This window comes from Lagopus muta, chromosome 7, assembly GCF_023343835.1.
Source record: "Lagopus muta isolate bLagMut1 chromosome 7, bLagMut1 primary, whole genome shotgun sequence".
NCBI classification, from domain to species: Eukaryota; Metazoa; Chordata; class Aves; order Galliformes; family Phasianidae; genus Lagopus; species Lagopus muta.
Window position 1 is genome coordinate 16,099,139 of NC_064439.1, and position 15,170 is coordinate 16,114,308.

A 15,170-nucleotide genomic window follows, 5' to 3' on the forward strand; every position below is an offset into this window, starting at 1 on the left:
TCTCAAATTCCAGGGATAGATTTTTCTTTGTGCCTCATGAGTGAGTTTAGTTTCCTCAGTTTGACAGTATCAGAACTTCCGAACTGCAGGAAAAAAAAAACAGACAAAAGAGTTCAGCTAAAAATAAAACAGTAGTTTATTTTCCAGAGAGCTTCTGCCTTAATTTTTTTAACACCCTGTAGACAATTAAACACAGTTGGTCACTAATTAGGGATCGAAGGTATTTTGGACACGATGTTCATGAAATACTGTCAGAATTAAATAGTGTCTAAATCTGGATGCAGTGAAGATCTTGTTAACGTGTTTAGCTGGCTCCTGTAAACGCTCCCTACACTTGTCTCACAAGATCTGTATTTTGTGTAGACTACAGTTAGAAAGTCAGCTGCAACCATGGTGACGAGATCAAGGTCTTCAGCAGACAGAACATTAATTTTGAAGGAATTATCTTTGCTTCCATTTCAGATCACTGATTCTCTTTTTGTAACAGTATTATTTTCTTAAGAAATGTTTGAATGATTTGTAGCTACCCAGGATTGGTAAATAAACTGTAAAATCACTGGGTACTTAATCATTAACGTGAATGGCTGAAAGTGGTGTGTTTTGGCTTCAAGGCATCTTGACTGCTTAGTTCCCTTTATATCATCCATTTAATCTGTGTAAATTCAAGCCTTGGCCTAAGGAATGTTCTTGAGTAAGAATAAGGACAGATGTCGTCTGAACTTTGATTCCTTTTTTCATCTCTGGATGGAAAGAGATGTTTTGGTCTCTGCAGTAGATCACTAAAAGCATGTTCTGTAAAAATCTGTATTGCTGGCCTAGGACATGAACAGTACTGAGACAAATTGCCACCTGGTTGTACTGTTATCTTATAGACTATCTTAGAAACAAACTTCTCATACACAAATTGTGTGCCTGTGTGTGTGAAAAGGTGCATTGGCTATGCAGATAGTTATTCCTTCCCTTCCCCTACCCAGCTTGGATAATCGCAGCTTTTCTCAGTGAAAAACTTTTTATTCTAAGCCTCTATTTGAAGTAGAGGAAAGGTTCCTTCAGCTGATAGGATAATTAATTTTGAATAATTATTTGTAGTTTAGGCATGAACTCTTCCAGCCCCCATTATTGCTTCTAATTAATACAAGGCTCTTGAACCATTCCTGCAGTTGTTACTCCGTTGCCTAGAATTGGTATGGTTGCTTACCTTTTTATTTTTGAAGTCATGTAATTAGACATTTTATGCATAGTGATGTTCATCATCTTAGCTAATTCCATTTATTAGGGATGTAATGCTTCCCACATAGTTGATTAGCTATATGAGATTGTAGGTAGAGACAAGGGCTTTTTGTAGTGGATTTTTTGACTGTCTGCTGTTAGACCAGCAGAGTTCACACAAGAAACATGGCTGTTGATAGGCTTTTGTAGGAAATGTGTGCTAATACTTGTTTTTCTGTTTTTCTCTTATAGTGGCAGTAGTGGAGGGAGCGGCAGTCGAGAGAACAGCGGCAGCAGCAGTATTGGCATTCCCATTGCCGTGCCTACACCTTCGCCGCCAACCATTGGGCCAGGTAGGAGGGACTCTTCCCATGTTAACTTAAGGCTTTAATATCAGTCACTTGTGTTTGTACAAGTGAATAGAAGTTTTTACCTCAAATAAAATACAAAAGATGACCTACAGAAAATTGCCAGTAGTAGAATTCAGACTTGTCAACTAGTGTCATTTATTCTGGTACAGTCTGAAGTTGCTAAACTGTGAGAGAGACCACTGACAGAAGCAGGAGAACTGGTGTGTATAGCACAGCAGTGAAAGAGAGCAATGCAGGTTTTCTCAGTGTGTACATCTGTTGAATTTGTTCCTTGGTTCACTTTCTTACACATGTGTAGGCTTTCCTTTCTATTTCCTGGTGTTTCTGATCCTGCACTGGTCCGAATAGGCATACATCTTACTATCACCTGTCATCCCATTGAAATAAATGGGAATAATGACCTGCAGGTACAGAACCCTTTGTAGGATCAGGGTCTGAGCTTGTATCAGACTAAAGTTAAATTTTTGTATTTATTTGGGAAGCCTATGAAGTGCCCTTGCTTTCTTACCTGCTTTTTAAATATGTGGCCTAATTGGGAATATAAACTATTTTATTAGCACACATTTCTGTTCCTCCTCCTCCTGGAGCCCCGCCAGCACCACCACTGCCACCACCTCTCCCGATGGGCAGTCTGATAGGTGAGACTTGTGTCAATGCTGAAGTGATTGCAGTCACGCTGCATAATCAATAATCATCTCTTCCTAATGGACTTAGTGAAGCTGGTTTTTTTCATCTGTACTGGGGTCTACATGATTTTAACATAAAAATCAGTTCTGATGTGATTTTTTTTTTTCTTAAACAAATCTAATCTCCGCTAACTTCCTGTGGTTAAAGCCTCTGAAGGTAAATGTACAAGGTATGGGGAAAAGCTGCTAGTTGCTTGAAATCTCCATTCCCAGTAAAGCTAAGGTTCAATCTGTTCGATCTGAAGGAGCTCAAAATCAGCTGGAACATTGCCATTCTGCTGTATCACTCTTGCAGTTGAAACTAAGCTGCTACAGTTGCATTCTCACTTAAAAATGGTAGCTGATGTGTAGGGTGATGTGTGTATTCTATCCTGAGGGAAAAGGTGACTGAAAAGCAGAAGTGTCTGTCACGGTGGCTTGGGTTTGATCCTGTAATGCTGCAGGCAGATGCCAAACTGAAAGACTTTATGATACAAGCCAACAGTTCTTGAAAAAATGCTTCGAACATTACATGTTGCTGTTAGGAAAGGATTTAAAAGTAGTAAGTGTAAAACTACACAGACCTCTCCCTTTCCTATCAGAAACTGATGTCAAAATTCATAGATCTTGTTATGAAACCGGCTTTGGAGGCTTTGACCCATGTAACCCTTTGCACTTTCTCTTACTGAAGTGTTAAGTGAAAGTGACTTTGGATGGCACTACAGGACTGCAAACTACTGACCGCACACTGTGCCATGCGTGTGCGTTTTGTATATATTTTTATCTGTCTGTATAAGATATATACATATGTATTTAAAAGCACAGAACATTTTATTGCAAAACAGTTTTTGCATTCAAAAACTGCAGAGTTGTGCGTTGATCCATGTGACCTCAGTGTTTGAGATTCATTAGTTTGCAAGGCTTGATGCTTTCATTTATCTCTCAGAGGTGAATGCAAAAAGAGAACTTAAATTGTTTTATTAATCTTGGCTTTTGTGCAGCGAGCATGGGGAAGGTAAAAATGGGTATCCATCTTGAAGAATGAGTGACATGTCTTTCTGACAGCCGGCACTGGTGATTCTGATCTATTAGTGGTGCAAATTCCATGAATATAAAAGCACAGCTAGCAAATATGATTGGTGAATGTGCCAAGCATCTGAAGCTCGTGACATTTATTTTACTATTTTATTAGAGCATTTTTTATTATTTGATTGGAGACAAATTCTGGTTCACAATGGAGAACATTTGCTTTGAGCAGAATGTGTGATTTTTTTGTGTGAGCTTTTCAATAAAGGGTATTGCATGTAGAATTCTTGAGATATGCTTAGGAGCTGGAAGCTGATCCAAGTTTCCAGCCCCATCAGACTGTCAAAGTAGTTATCAGCATTTCTCAAATGCCCTTTATATGAATGTTCTTTTATGTCCTGTGTATGTTTTCTCGTTACTGATTATAACAGGGATGTTTGTCTTCTGTTAATCTCCTGTTACTGTCTTAATTTACTGGTGATGTGTGGTCAAATAATTCCCAGGTTCTGGGCTTTTTCTGTTTTCTGCATTCTGTCCCAAGTAATGCTCTGCTCAAGTCTTTTCCTTGGTTCCTCTGGCTAATGCTTTTCAGCTGCTCCAGGTTCAGCTCCTGGTTCCCAGTATGGCACAATGACCAGGCAAATCTCGCGACACAACTCTACCACTTCTTCAGCATCTTCTGGTGGATACAGACGGAATCCTTCTGTGACTGCCCCATTTTCTGCTCAACCTCATGTTAATGGCGGGCCTCTTTATTCTCAAAATTCAAGTAAGCTTCTGAGCTCTGAAATCAAAAACTGTTTTGAGCAAAATGATTGTAAAAGCATGCATGGCATTTTAATTCATTTGTGAAGAGCATCAATAAGATTATTGCTTTCTTTCCTGAAATAGGAAGAAAAACAAGTAAGAAAAACTCTGAGTTGTACAGAGATTGTACTGTATGCAATTTTACTGTTTTTCCCCTCTGAGTTGTTTGCTGTTACTCACAACGAGAAATTGTGATGATTGCCTGTCTAATTATGGGCACATTATACTTAGCATTTCAGGTGTGCTTGGAGAACATAAACTAAAACCAGATTTTTTGCAGGAGACCTAATGTGGTTGTAGCACACTTCCTCCACTACTGAACCAGTGGCGAGAGGGTGCTATCGGAGCACAATGCTCATAAAACAAGCTTTTCCCATTACTCAGTATCTCCCTGTCTCTGTCTTGTTCTCAAATCCTATTTCTGTCTCCAAATTTCTCCTTTGTTCTTCACTTTAAACTTGACTGTTAGAGAAGGGACGAAGAGTTCAGACTCTTTTCTTTTTAACAAATTGCTCCTCTATGCTGCTACACCAATAGTAGAGATGGAAATGAGTGAGCAGTGGGGTGCCGCATCCCTAGAGGCATTCAAGGCCAGGCTGCATGTGGCTCTGGGCAGCCTGGTTTGGTGGGTGGCAACCCTGCATGTAGCAGGGGGGTTGAATCTAGATGATCATTGTGGTCCTTTTCAACCCAGCCCAGCTCTGTGATTCTGTGATTCTATGCAGTGGGCAGCTGAGCCTGGTTTTAGTCAGCAGGGTTCTGCCTAAACACAGAACACGGCAAGCAAGGTTGACTGCAGAAAGTTCTGCAAAAGAGGGATCTACTAGAATCTTGGTGGAAAGCTATGTTTAGATCAGGGACTTTTTCCTTACTGCTTTCAGTCCAAAATTATCCTTGCTGAAATTCTTCCTTACTGGAAACAACAAGGATCATTTTTACCAGATATACATAGAGGAGTGACTGTACTCACGTGGCTTTTAGTGCTGTGCCGGCTCTAAACTACAGAGTGATATTCCTATAAAAAAAAATGTTGATGTTTGAGCTGAAGATCTCTACAGACCAGTGCTGCCTGGCAGTATACTTATTCTTAAGGAAAGAACACACAGACAGTATTTGAGACACAGGGTGAAACATTTTCTCAGTGGTTTACAAGTACAACATTAGTCCAACAATGTCTTTCTATGCAGGCACAGTACTTACCTACTTTTTTTTTTCTTCCCCATTCCTAATTTTCAGACTGACTCTTCATTTTCTTCCACACTCTGCTCCCCAAAATTAATTGTCCATAACAACAGAAACCCCCTCCTGCTCAAACAGTTGTGTTCTGATGAATAAACAGGACTTCTGGAAATAGTCACCTTGAATGCTCTGCACACCACTATTTCTGAACATTTGGAGTTTTCCAAGGCAATTTTTTGCTCAAATGCAGGTGCTGTTCCCCAGTCCGGTATCTCTGATGTTTTCAAAATACTGATTGTCAAAATTTTTTTGAACAGTATTTTGATGATGGGTGCGTTTTTTCTACCTTAAACTGTTATTTTTCTCTGTTTCTGAAACTGGTGATTTTTTTAATGCTACTGTCTTGACGTTAAATCTAGGTTCCACGTTTCCTTAAGGTTTTACTTCTCATGCTAACAAATATTCTGTTTTTTTCTTAGATGTTTACTTCAATTTTGTGAGAAACCTGTTTGTTGTCCCTCTTTTATTGGTTGTTTCCCTCATTCAGTTGATTTGATTATTGGTTTTGTAATGAACTAAATGCTTCATTTTTATTCATCAAACATTAATCTTAGTCATGGCTTTATTTAAAACTGTTGCTTACTTGGAAGTACAGAACCTCTTTCAAATTTGATTCCAACTGGATTATGCTGCTGAATTCCCATCTTCACAGGAATTCTCTGTTTTGATGCAAGAGAAATTCACCTGAGAAGAGGCACAGTGTAAACAAATGAGCTGATGTTCTGTTGTTCTTTTCTTTTTTGTTTGCTTTTTTCTCCCTCCTCCCCACCTTCACTGCTGTCCCACCAGCACTGGTACTTTATGTGGCACATCCTCTCTGTTGTGTGCAGAGGGGAAAGCTGAACACCTCAGCTGTCAACCTGGTGGGGCTGAGCGCTGGTTCAGTGTTTCCTGTCTCATGTCTCACTGAGCAGGGCCGTGCTTCAGGGGAAACGAGAAGCCTTTGCCACTTAACAACTTCACAGTTCTTAAGTTGCAGAGTGCCTCTAACCACAGAGGGCTTAATAACTTGAAATAAAACACCCTTCCACTCAAAACTTACCTATTTTCTTTCCAATAAGCAACAAGTTCCTTTTTATATGCAGAACAAAAATGCTGTGAGCTGTCCCTTGTCCCCATCCCCAGCAAAATTACAGGAGGTTCTGTGTACGAGTACTGACATCACAGCATTGTTTCCTTTGTAAAGTTGCTGTCTTTACTCTGTGTCAGTGCTGTTTTGCTGCATTTGATGTAGCTCTCTGCTCTGATGGTAGAGGAGGAGTCCAGAATCCTCCACACCACCTCCTCCTCTTCTGGCAGCACATTTTATACAGAGAGTTCCTGGATCTGAGCAATTGTGAGCACAATGAGAAGCTCAGCACTGCGTGCTGCCTGTGCGCCCGCGCTCACCCCGGGAGCTCCCTGCTGTGGGCTGCACTCTGCTTTGTGCTCAGATGGATGCGGGCAGGTTTTGCTTTTTAGGCCTTGATTGGCTAGACACGAATTCAGCCTCGTTGGAAACACAAGCTTGAAGAAGGTTCTTCTGTGTGTGTGTTCTTGTTGTTCTTGACATACTTTGTTTTGTGGTCCTCGTTACTGACGGCTGCTTTTGTTTGTTTCCTTTTTTTTTTTCCCCTGTGTCCGTTTGACTTTCCCCATCTGGTGTGTGTCTTGCTACCAGTTTCTATTGCTCCACCCCCTCCCCCTATGCCTCAGTTGACTCCACAGATACCTCTCACAGGCTTCGTGGCCAGGGTGCAGGAAAACAGTAAGTTTGGACAAGCTGAGCTATTAAAGGGTAGAGCCTCCTTCCTTCTAGCATGCATGGCTGGCAAGTCAGACTCTCTTTTGTTTCCTTTTCCAGAAGCTAATACCATCTTGCGTTGTAGTGTCAATATGCTATTGGAGCTGAAGGGCACACTCGTCAATATTTTATAACACGTGCATGATTATTACTGACCCATTTAAGTTCCAAACTGCAAATTTATTAGCGAAATACAGTGTGAAATATGTGGCATCTGCTTCATCTGATTGTAGAAGTGTATCTTAATTAAAATATTAATTTCATGTTGAATCATCCTGCCCGAGGCTTTTTCAGTAGGGATAATTGATTAGTTTTTATTAGAAGGCTTATGCGGACTGTCAAAATATGTACTGTGCAATCATTGACTCCAGTACTGCGATAGTTTTTGGTGAGCCATAAAGGCAATTGAAAATGTGCAGTCTTATGATCTAATGCCATTACAAAGGAGCTCCTGAGGTATTTCTCCTCTCTCCCGCCTTTCATTCTCCATTGCTTTGTGTCCTGTAGCCAGATTTCCCTACTGAGCTGCTTACGGCATAGCTCTGTGGATAGATTTGTGAGAGATGCTCCCTGGCTGTGATCTGTTTTCCACTGCTATCTCTGCTTTTACCATTATTGCTTGATTCGTTTCAGGTGAGTGTTCCTATCCCTAATGCTAGTGCAGGGGTAAAGTCTTGCTCCTGCTGTGAGTTCATCTTCGTTCCAGGAGAATGTTGTTGTTTTGTAAACAAAAGAAAGAATGCAATGCAGGTAGGGCATGGAATGAGTATAATGCATTCTTAAGGCGTTTGGGAATCATGGTGGAGTCTGCTAGAATCTCAGGGGCTGTTACTGTGCAGTGGTGCTCCGGGATATGCTGAGGGGCTCTCAGCACTGATCAGTGCTGCTATGCAGCTTCCCATTTGAGCTTCTTAGTGCTTGTATTGTGAGTGTTTCCCCAGGTGTAAGAAGCATCTCTGTGGTTCCCATTCAGAAAGAAGGTATTTTGGTGTTATGTTAGATGAATGCTAAAGTCGTGTTTATGTAGACTAGCATGCCACAAAATTGACATGCCTTCCCAAAATGCAAAGTGTAGAGGTAGATGTACTGAAGATGAAAGGTACAAAATGTCTTCACTTGCAGATAACCTTGAGAAAATTGACACCTGCTTCTGAATTGTTCCAGGTATGGTGAAAAGGGACAGACTTATTTGTCTGTCACAACGAAAATTAAAGCTGACTTGTGAATGAGATTGCAGCAGAAAATAGGTTGAAATGTGGTCTAGGAATTGTCCTGTTTATTTTCTTGCTTTAATAGTCCCTGGGGTTTGAAAGTTCTCTAATGAGTATGGTTTTGAGCTGCTGCTGCTGCCTTGTTTCAGAGGTGGGAGTGCGTGTGGCAGCTGTGCACACACTCAGCAGAACTGTCTGCAGGGGACCTTCAACTGTCTTGTTTTCTACAGCACAATCACAGGAAGTGGAGTTACAGAGACACGGGTAGGCTTGCCTCTTATGGGAAAAGTCTTTCCTTTTCATAAAGATTATTGGGTTTGGAAAGCATCTTCTGTGCACGCTGTGGACTCCTTTCAGACTTTTTCTAGGGCAGAGGATTAGAAAATGCTCAAGGTCTGTTCTTTTTTCCTGCACCCTGTGCCCAAGCCATGGGTGTCTCCTGCAGAGAGGTTTAGCAGTGTGCCCAGGGACCAGTGACTAGCTGTCAGCTGCTGCACTCTAACACCCGTTCTGCTAAAGATGAGTCTGCAGGGCCCCACTTAATGACAGGGATGTGAACACAAGCTAGAGAAAATGCTTCAGTTTGAAGCTTTGTTAAGTCCGGTCTATGTACTGGACCCTGTGCCCTTCCTCATTTAGAGTGCTTCTGTATGCCATTTTTTCCTCCTAGAAAAATTGATGCTGCTCCTGATTTTGCCTGGCTGAGTTCAGAACCAGGCAATGCGTAGGTTGCAATCCCAGAGGTGGGGACACATCCTGGGGTGACACTTGTCTGATTTTCTGTTCCGTTTTCTCCCCTTGTGTAAATGTGATGTTGAATTGTTTTACACATTTCCCATAAAACACGCACTGTGAGCACAGCATTTTGGTTAGGCTGTGTGTTGGCACTTCCACACTCACATTTCCTGCCCTCTTCTGTTCTTGTCAAATACGCATCTTCACTGTTGAATAAATACAGCCTTTATTAAGGTAAGGATTTCTTAGCATCTCAAAGGATTGTTGTTCAATACTTTTCTTTTCCTGGCTGTAGCTGGATACTAAGGATAGCAGTATATTTGGTGAAAGATGTGCTGAAAAGAGCACACAAACCCTGTGTATTTATAAATAGTGCTGTCATGTGCCTGTGGTGTAATAACGAAGCCTGCCTGTGAGTGCTGCTCAGTAATGCAGGCAAGACAGAGCACTCAATTGGACAGAGACTTTGTTAGTCTGTCTCCAAATGACATCAGTGGGTTTCTGTATGGAATAGGAATTGTTAACACAGTGGCAGCCGCCCCCTGCCGCAAGGCTATGGGGCACGGAGCTCGGCTAGCCCCACTGTGGGGAGCTGTGATTGAAGTGACAGCAGTGCCTTGGGGGCTGTGGCCTTCCCCCACCACAGCACAGCCTCTCTGGCACAGCTAGAACTTGAGAGCTGTGCTGAGCTGTGTTCCTGCGGACCAAAGGTTAGTCACTGGTTAGTAGTGGCCAGGCAGAAGTGAAGAGCAGTAAAGCAAACAAATCTAACTAGCTTCACTCCGTGCTGTGTTCTTTCCTTGCTTTCCAGCTTGTCTTTCTTAAAAGTAGCAGTGTTCTGGAGCACATGCCCTGCTCTTTCAGTCACACCCTCTCAGAGCAGTGGATTTCAGCCTGTCTGTGTTTCATATGCAGACTCCGAGATTGCTTGTCATTAAATCTGTGTGCTTATACAGCAGTGCTGAGCTCGGTGATGGTTCCTTACAGTAACTCCCGCCCAGGTTTATGTGTAGTGGCCCCAGATCCAGGGAACGAGATGGGTAGCCCTGTGTCTCACATGTGGGATCTGTCTCCCCTCTGTTCTGCCAGCTGCTATGTTATTAAGATCTGTTTGAAAGAGTGATTTGTTCCATAATGCCTTTCTCTTTTCCCTTTCCCAAAGCAACCTGTAATTGTGCTGATTGGAGAGTCTCAGGGCAGGGATTTGACATTTTGGATTACTCACTTAATTCCTTGAGCACTTTTTCCCAAAGAGCAGCAGCCGTCTGTTGTAGTTTTCCATTTGTTAACGGTATCCTGGATGTGTGCATACACACCAGCCAGTCTGCAGGATACTGATCAGTACAAAGCTTTTCTTCTGCAGAAAGATCGCTTGGTTTTTTCCCACTTGGTTAAATTAGAAGCCTAGTCTCGTCCCTTTTTTGTGATCTGTACCAGATCTTTTTGCCCTCTTAGGGCTAGCTCTGAGAGAGGGAATCCAAAGAAGCAGTGTTCACAAACAAATGGAAGTGACTGTACAGGCAAAGGCTTTGTGCAGAACGAATTGTGCTGCTGGCTGGCCAGCAGGTGCTGCTGCCCGGCTCAGAGGGTGCTGCTTGCAGTGCTCCCACAGCTTCTGCTGCAGCCAGCCCTTAGCATGGCTAGCGAGCAGGGCTGCCCGCTGCTGATGTTCAGCTTATGACCTGCAGCATGTGCTTTGACTCTAGTAGCATCTCTATGTAGATCTGACCACTAATAACGAACGTAGCTGCGTGTTGTAGCTGTTAATACAAAGCCTCTGTTTCTAATCAGTGCATGGTATTATAGCGCATGCTGTGTGTTGTCATCCCCACCCCTTTTATTTACAGTCTACAGCCTCAGGTTTGTTTATATCTGCACGCTGGTTTTCATGTAAAAAAACTTTCCCAACGTTTCCAGTTGCCGATAGCCCGACTCCTCCCCCCCCGCCGCCCCCTGACGAGATGCCAATGTTCGATGACTCCCCCCCACCTCCACCCCCACCCCCCGTGGACTACGAGGACGAGGAGGCTGCTGTTGTGCAGTACAGCGATCCCTATGCGGATGGAGATCCTGCCTGGGCGCCGAAGAACTACATAGAGAAAGGTAGGAAGGACTGCAACTGTGTACCTGCAGCACCGGGGATTAATGGTATCTGAAGGGGATGAATGACAAAGCTTGGTCTGATGAAAAGTCATTGTCCCTGCTAGCCAGAACTCAAAGTGTTCCGTTCTTGGTTTGTCAGTGGCTACACCTGATGTGATAAAATGTAATCCTTTTAAAGAAGGATTATAAAATATCTTCAAGCATTCTAGAATGGAGGGATAAAAAAAGTATAGTGAAACAGTTATGAGAAGCAGATGTGAATCCGATGGCTTTTCATCTTTGTTGAGCTGCTGGACTGCGTCTGCAGCTACCTCAGGGTTGCTGAGCAGTCATCTAGAAAGTGTGCTGCACAAAGCCCAGAAAGTCCATGCTCTGTCCTGCTCTATCCTATCAAGATGGAAAGCCAGCTAGAGCAGACCGTGAAACATTTTGCTGTGAAATGTAGTGAGAGCGATAGGACGAGGAATGGTTTTAAACTGAAAGGGGAGATTTAGGTTAGATGCTTGGAGGAAATTTTCTTCCTCAGAGGATGGTGAGGTCTGGGCACTGGCTGCCCAGAGAGCTGCCCAGAGAGTGGGTGCCCCATCCCCAGAGGTGTTCAAGGCTGGATTGAATGGGGCCCTGGGCAGCCTGAGCTGTGGATGGGAGCCCTGTGCATTGCAGGGGGTTGGAACTGAATGGGCTTTATGCACCTTCCAATCCAAACCATTCTGTGAGTCTATGAGACATACCAGTGAGTCTGCCTCAGCAGACTGTAACTGTGCTTAGACATAAACTCATATAATAAACATTTCTTCCCAAGAATAACTGATTTCCTGCCCATAGAGCTGTCTGTGTTAGGACAGCGACCAGCTTGTCAACAGCAACGCTGCAAGTTCTCTCAGGCTCTGGCTGGTACTGTCATGAGCATGAAATATGTCTGTGGTACTGTCTTGGCAGCAGCGGTGGAACTGCTGTGTTCTGTCCTCACTGCTGGCTGCACTGTATGTAGGGTGCACTCATGGGATGAAAAGAACTGACCTATTCCACCATCATTTGCTAGGCAGTAAGACTCAAGTTTCTAAGATGATACATCATGTAAAATAGTAGATTCTTAAAACCTATAAAATTGACCTATTGCATAAACCCATATTAACTATTTTAAAGGATAAGAGATGTCCAAAGTTAGTATATTGTTGTGTATGTTAAAAATTCCCTCGTTCTTTTTCCTATAGTAACTTTAACACTTGCATTCATTGTAGCCCCTTTAAAAGTAATGTCAAATCTTATTATCATCTAGAAACTATGCAGCAAAAGCAGGAAATTATTCACTTCTGTACAGCTATGTTTACAAGATTGTGCATGATCACAGAATCGTGGAGCAATTCTGTGATGATTATACGGTCATGCACTGCAGTATGCACTGTACAGTTGCAGGGGCTATTGTGTAAGAATTTTTCCTAGTGGTCTTTTTCTACAGTGATTTTTTTTTAGGCTTTCTCTAATCAAGATATGCAGGGATCTGAATGCCTTCGAGGCAGTCTGAGCAGAAATTCACATGTGAATTGTGAATTCACATGTCTGAGCGCCACATTCACAGACCCACCTGGTTCGTAACCCAGCTTTTGGGTGGCCATGTCCACTGTTGCACTGCACTCCAGCCAGAGGCGCTTGCCCACACCAGAAGGTTTAGGAGCATTCAATGCAGTCACCACCCACTGCTTACGGGCAGTCAGGACTGCAAGAAAAGGCAGATGTCACTTTCTGGACTTGATGTTGAACAGGAAAACTGTGTGAATTCAGTACAGTAAATCAGGATGGCAAACAAGTCTTTCCAAAATTTAATGGTACTGAGTGGTGCTATTAGCACGATGCTAACCTTTTGCCTGTTCGATCCACAGTCGTTGCTATATATGACTATACAAAGGACAAAGATGATGAGCTGTCGTTTATGGAGGGTGCAATCATTTATGTGATAAAGAAGAACGATGACGGCTGGTATGAAGGAGTTTGCAATCGAGTAACCGGCTTGTTTCCTGGGAATTATGTTGAATCAATCATGCACTATGCCGATTAAAATCCTTTGCTTTTCAAAGTTGGGTCTTGTACTCGGTCATACCATGATTATTTACGAGGGGTAACTAAAAGCTAACAGAATTGTCTTAATATACTTTCAAAAAAATGTGCCCATTTCTTCAGGCCATACTGTTTTAATGGTATGATTGAATGTCCATCTCTCTGAGTCTCTGGGGGCAGTATGTCTTACCTGATGGCAATCTGTAAAACAAGCAACTGTCTATAACTGGTTATACTTATTTACTTACGCATTGTTAATTTTATGACCAGCCTAAATATTCTGGGGAAGTAGGGTATAATATTTAATGAACCATGATTCAGATTGTGCCATTACATTTTTCAGTACAGCATGGTAACTAACACTACGTTAGACTAACATATTAAAATCTGGATGAGAAGTTTAATGTTAGTGCTGGTCATGTTACTTTTTGTTTAGACTCTTTGCTCATTCTTGAACTATATTTGTTTAAAGCATGCATACAAACTTATGTATTGAAATATACTTTTTTAAAAATCCAAGATGCTTCCAATTGTTGTAATCTTTACCTGGAGTATTCTCACTGAAGTCTATTACAATGAGTTGTTTGGGTCTAAGATGTCCATGTGAATCAAAAAATGGGTGGTCTTATGTATGTGTAATTTGTACCCAAGTTTTTTTAATAAGTAAATTTACATTATGACTTTTTCCATTCATAAATATATAAGTGAACCAAAGGTCTTGTCCATTACTTTGTTGGCTGGCTTGACAAAGAAGTTTGGAATGCTAACGTAGCAAAATCATGGCTGTGTTATCCCAGGCAATGTACTAAAAAGCAAATGTTTGTAACATGACTTTATCACTGACAGAGGGCAAATAAATTAGATATGAAACCTGAATTATCCATTTATACAAACTCTTAAAAGTTCTTTTCTTCCAGTATAAGTTTTAGCAAGAGTTCTTGATTGAGCCTAGTTATCTAGATAGAATGAGTTGACACTGTCTGTAACTGACATTTCTCAGTGGAAACTGTATCTGGACGTGGTAGTGTGCCCAGCTGAGGAAGCTGGGGGCTGTCCTCCAGATCTGACCGGGGGAAACAGTCAGAACAGGACAGGGATTCTTTTTACCTGGGATGGAGCAATGCACTTAGCCATTTGCATCAAAGGGTAACAAGCAGAGATAGCTAGAGGTGATACTTCTGTTCTGCAAATACTGTGGCTTAAATAACCTGAAAAGGAATGCGGTAGTACTGGATAATTACTGTAATAGGAATGTGTCTGTGACTTCAAAGCAGTCTTCTAAGGAGAGGGCATTGGATATTCTGTGTAAATGAGTGATGGAAGATGATGGAGTTGAAGCTTTGACTGGCTGTTGAATCATTCATTGTACCGTGGGTTTGAAATACCAAACCTTCTACTTTCCCAACTGCTAGCAAGTAACAACCAATGACATACCTGTATTTCATTATGAATTGGAAACTAGTTACACATACAACCTATTCAAGTCTACATACAATCTGTTATTATCATCTCTTCCCCTTTATACAATTCCAGATACTTCTGTAATTTAACAGCCAGGAAAGCATTCAAACCACCTATGTTTCCACAGGTGTTCAACAGATAGCAACATGTATGCTGTGTTTATTGTTGTGAACGAATGAAATTTGAGCAACTTCAATTTTCATACACTGATTTATATTTATTTTCATTGTGGCCTTTGTGCATCAACATGTAAACATCTTCCCCTGCCCCACAATTAATAGCCCCCACTAAAACAATTGTACAGCACGATCTGATTTGCTCTGAACCGTATGGCTTCCTACAATAAAACACTTCCATTTTTATTTTTATGGAAAAAAAAAGTAGAGCTCCCCCACCCCCCCCAGAAAAAAAAAAAAAAAACCAGAAGTTTCTTAAAAAAATAATTTTTGGTAGCCTGTGTTGGAAGCAAATAACTTGAAGGAAATGTAGGCACAGTCTGGTAAGT

At 41.9% G+C, this 15,170-nt stretch overlaps 1 protein-coding gene across 10 annotated transcripts in view; it reads left to right on the forward strand.

Annotated features, from left to right (window-relative positions):
- The window catches only part of ABI1 (abl interactor 1), a 77,918-nt gene extending 62,810 nt beyond the window's left edge, over nt 1–15,108 (forward strand). For 2 of the 10 annotated variants that reach the window (XM_048950923.1, XM_048950915.1), the window contains 6 exons: nt 1,462–1,562; nt 2,138–2,218; nt 3,864–4,040; nt 6,978–7,064; nt 10,964–11,149; nt 13,030–15,108. In XM_048950923.1, coding sequence (XP_048806880.1) covers nt 1,462–1,562; nt 2,138–2,218; nt 3,864–4,040; nt 6,978–7,064; nt 10,964–11,149; nt 13,030–13,205 — 808 coding nt within the window. In that variant the 3' untranslated portion in view covers nt 13,206–15,108. The remainder of the gene's footprint in view (nt 1–1,461; nt 1,563–2,137; nt 2,219–3,863; nt 4,041–6,977; nt 7,065–10,963; nt 11,150–13,029) is intronic. The other 8 variants (XM_048950916.1, XM_048950918.1, XM_048950924.1 and 5 more) reach the window with 5 other exon arrangements.
- Nucleotides 15,109–15,170: the final 62 nt, after the last annotated feature.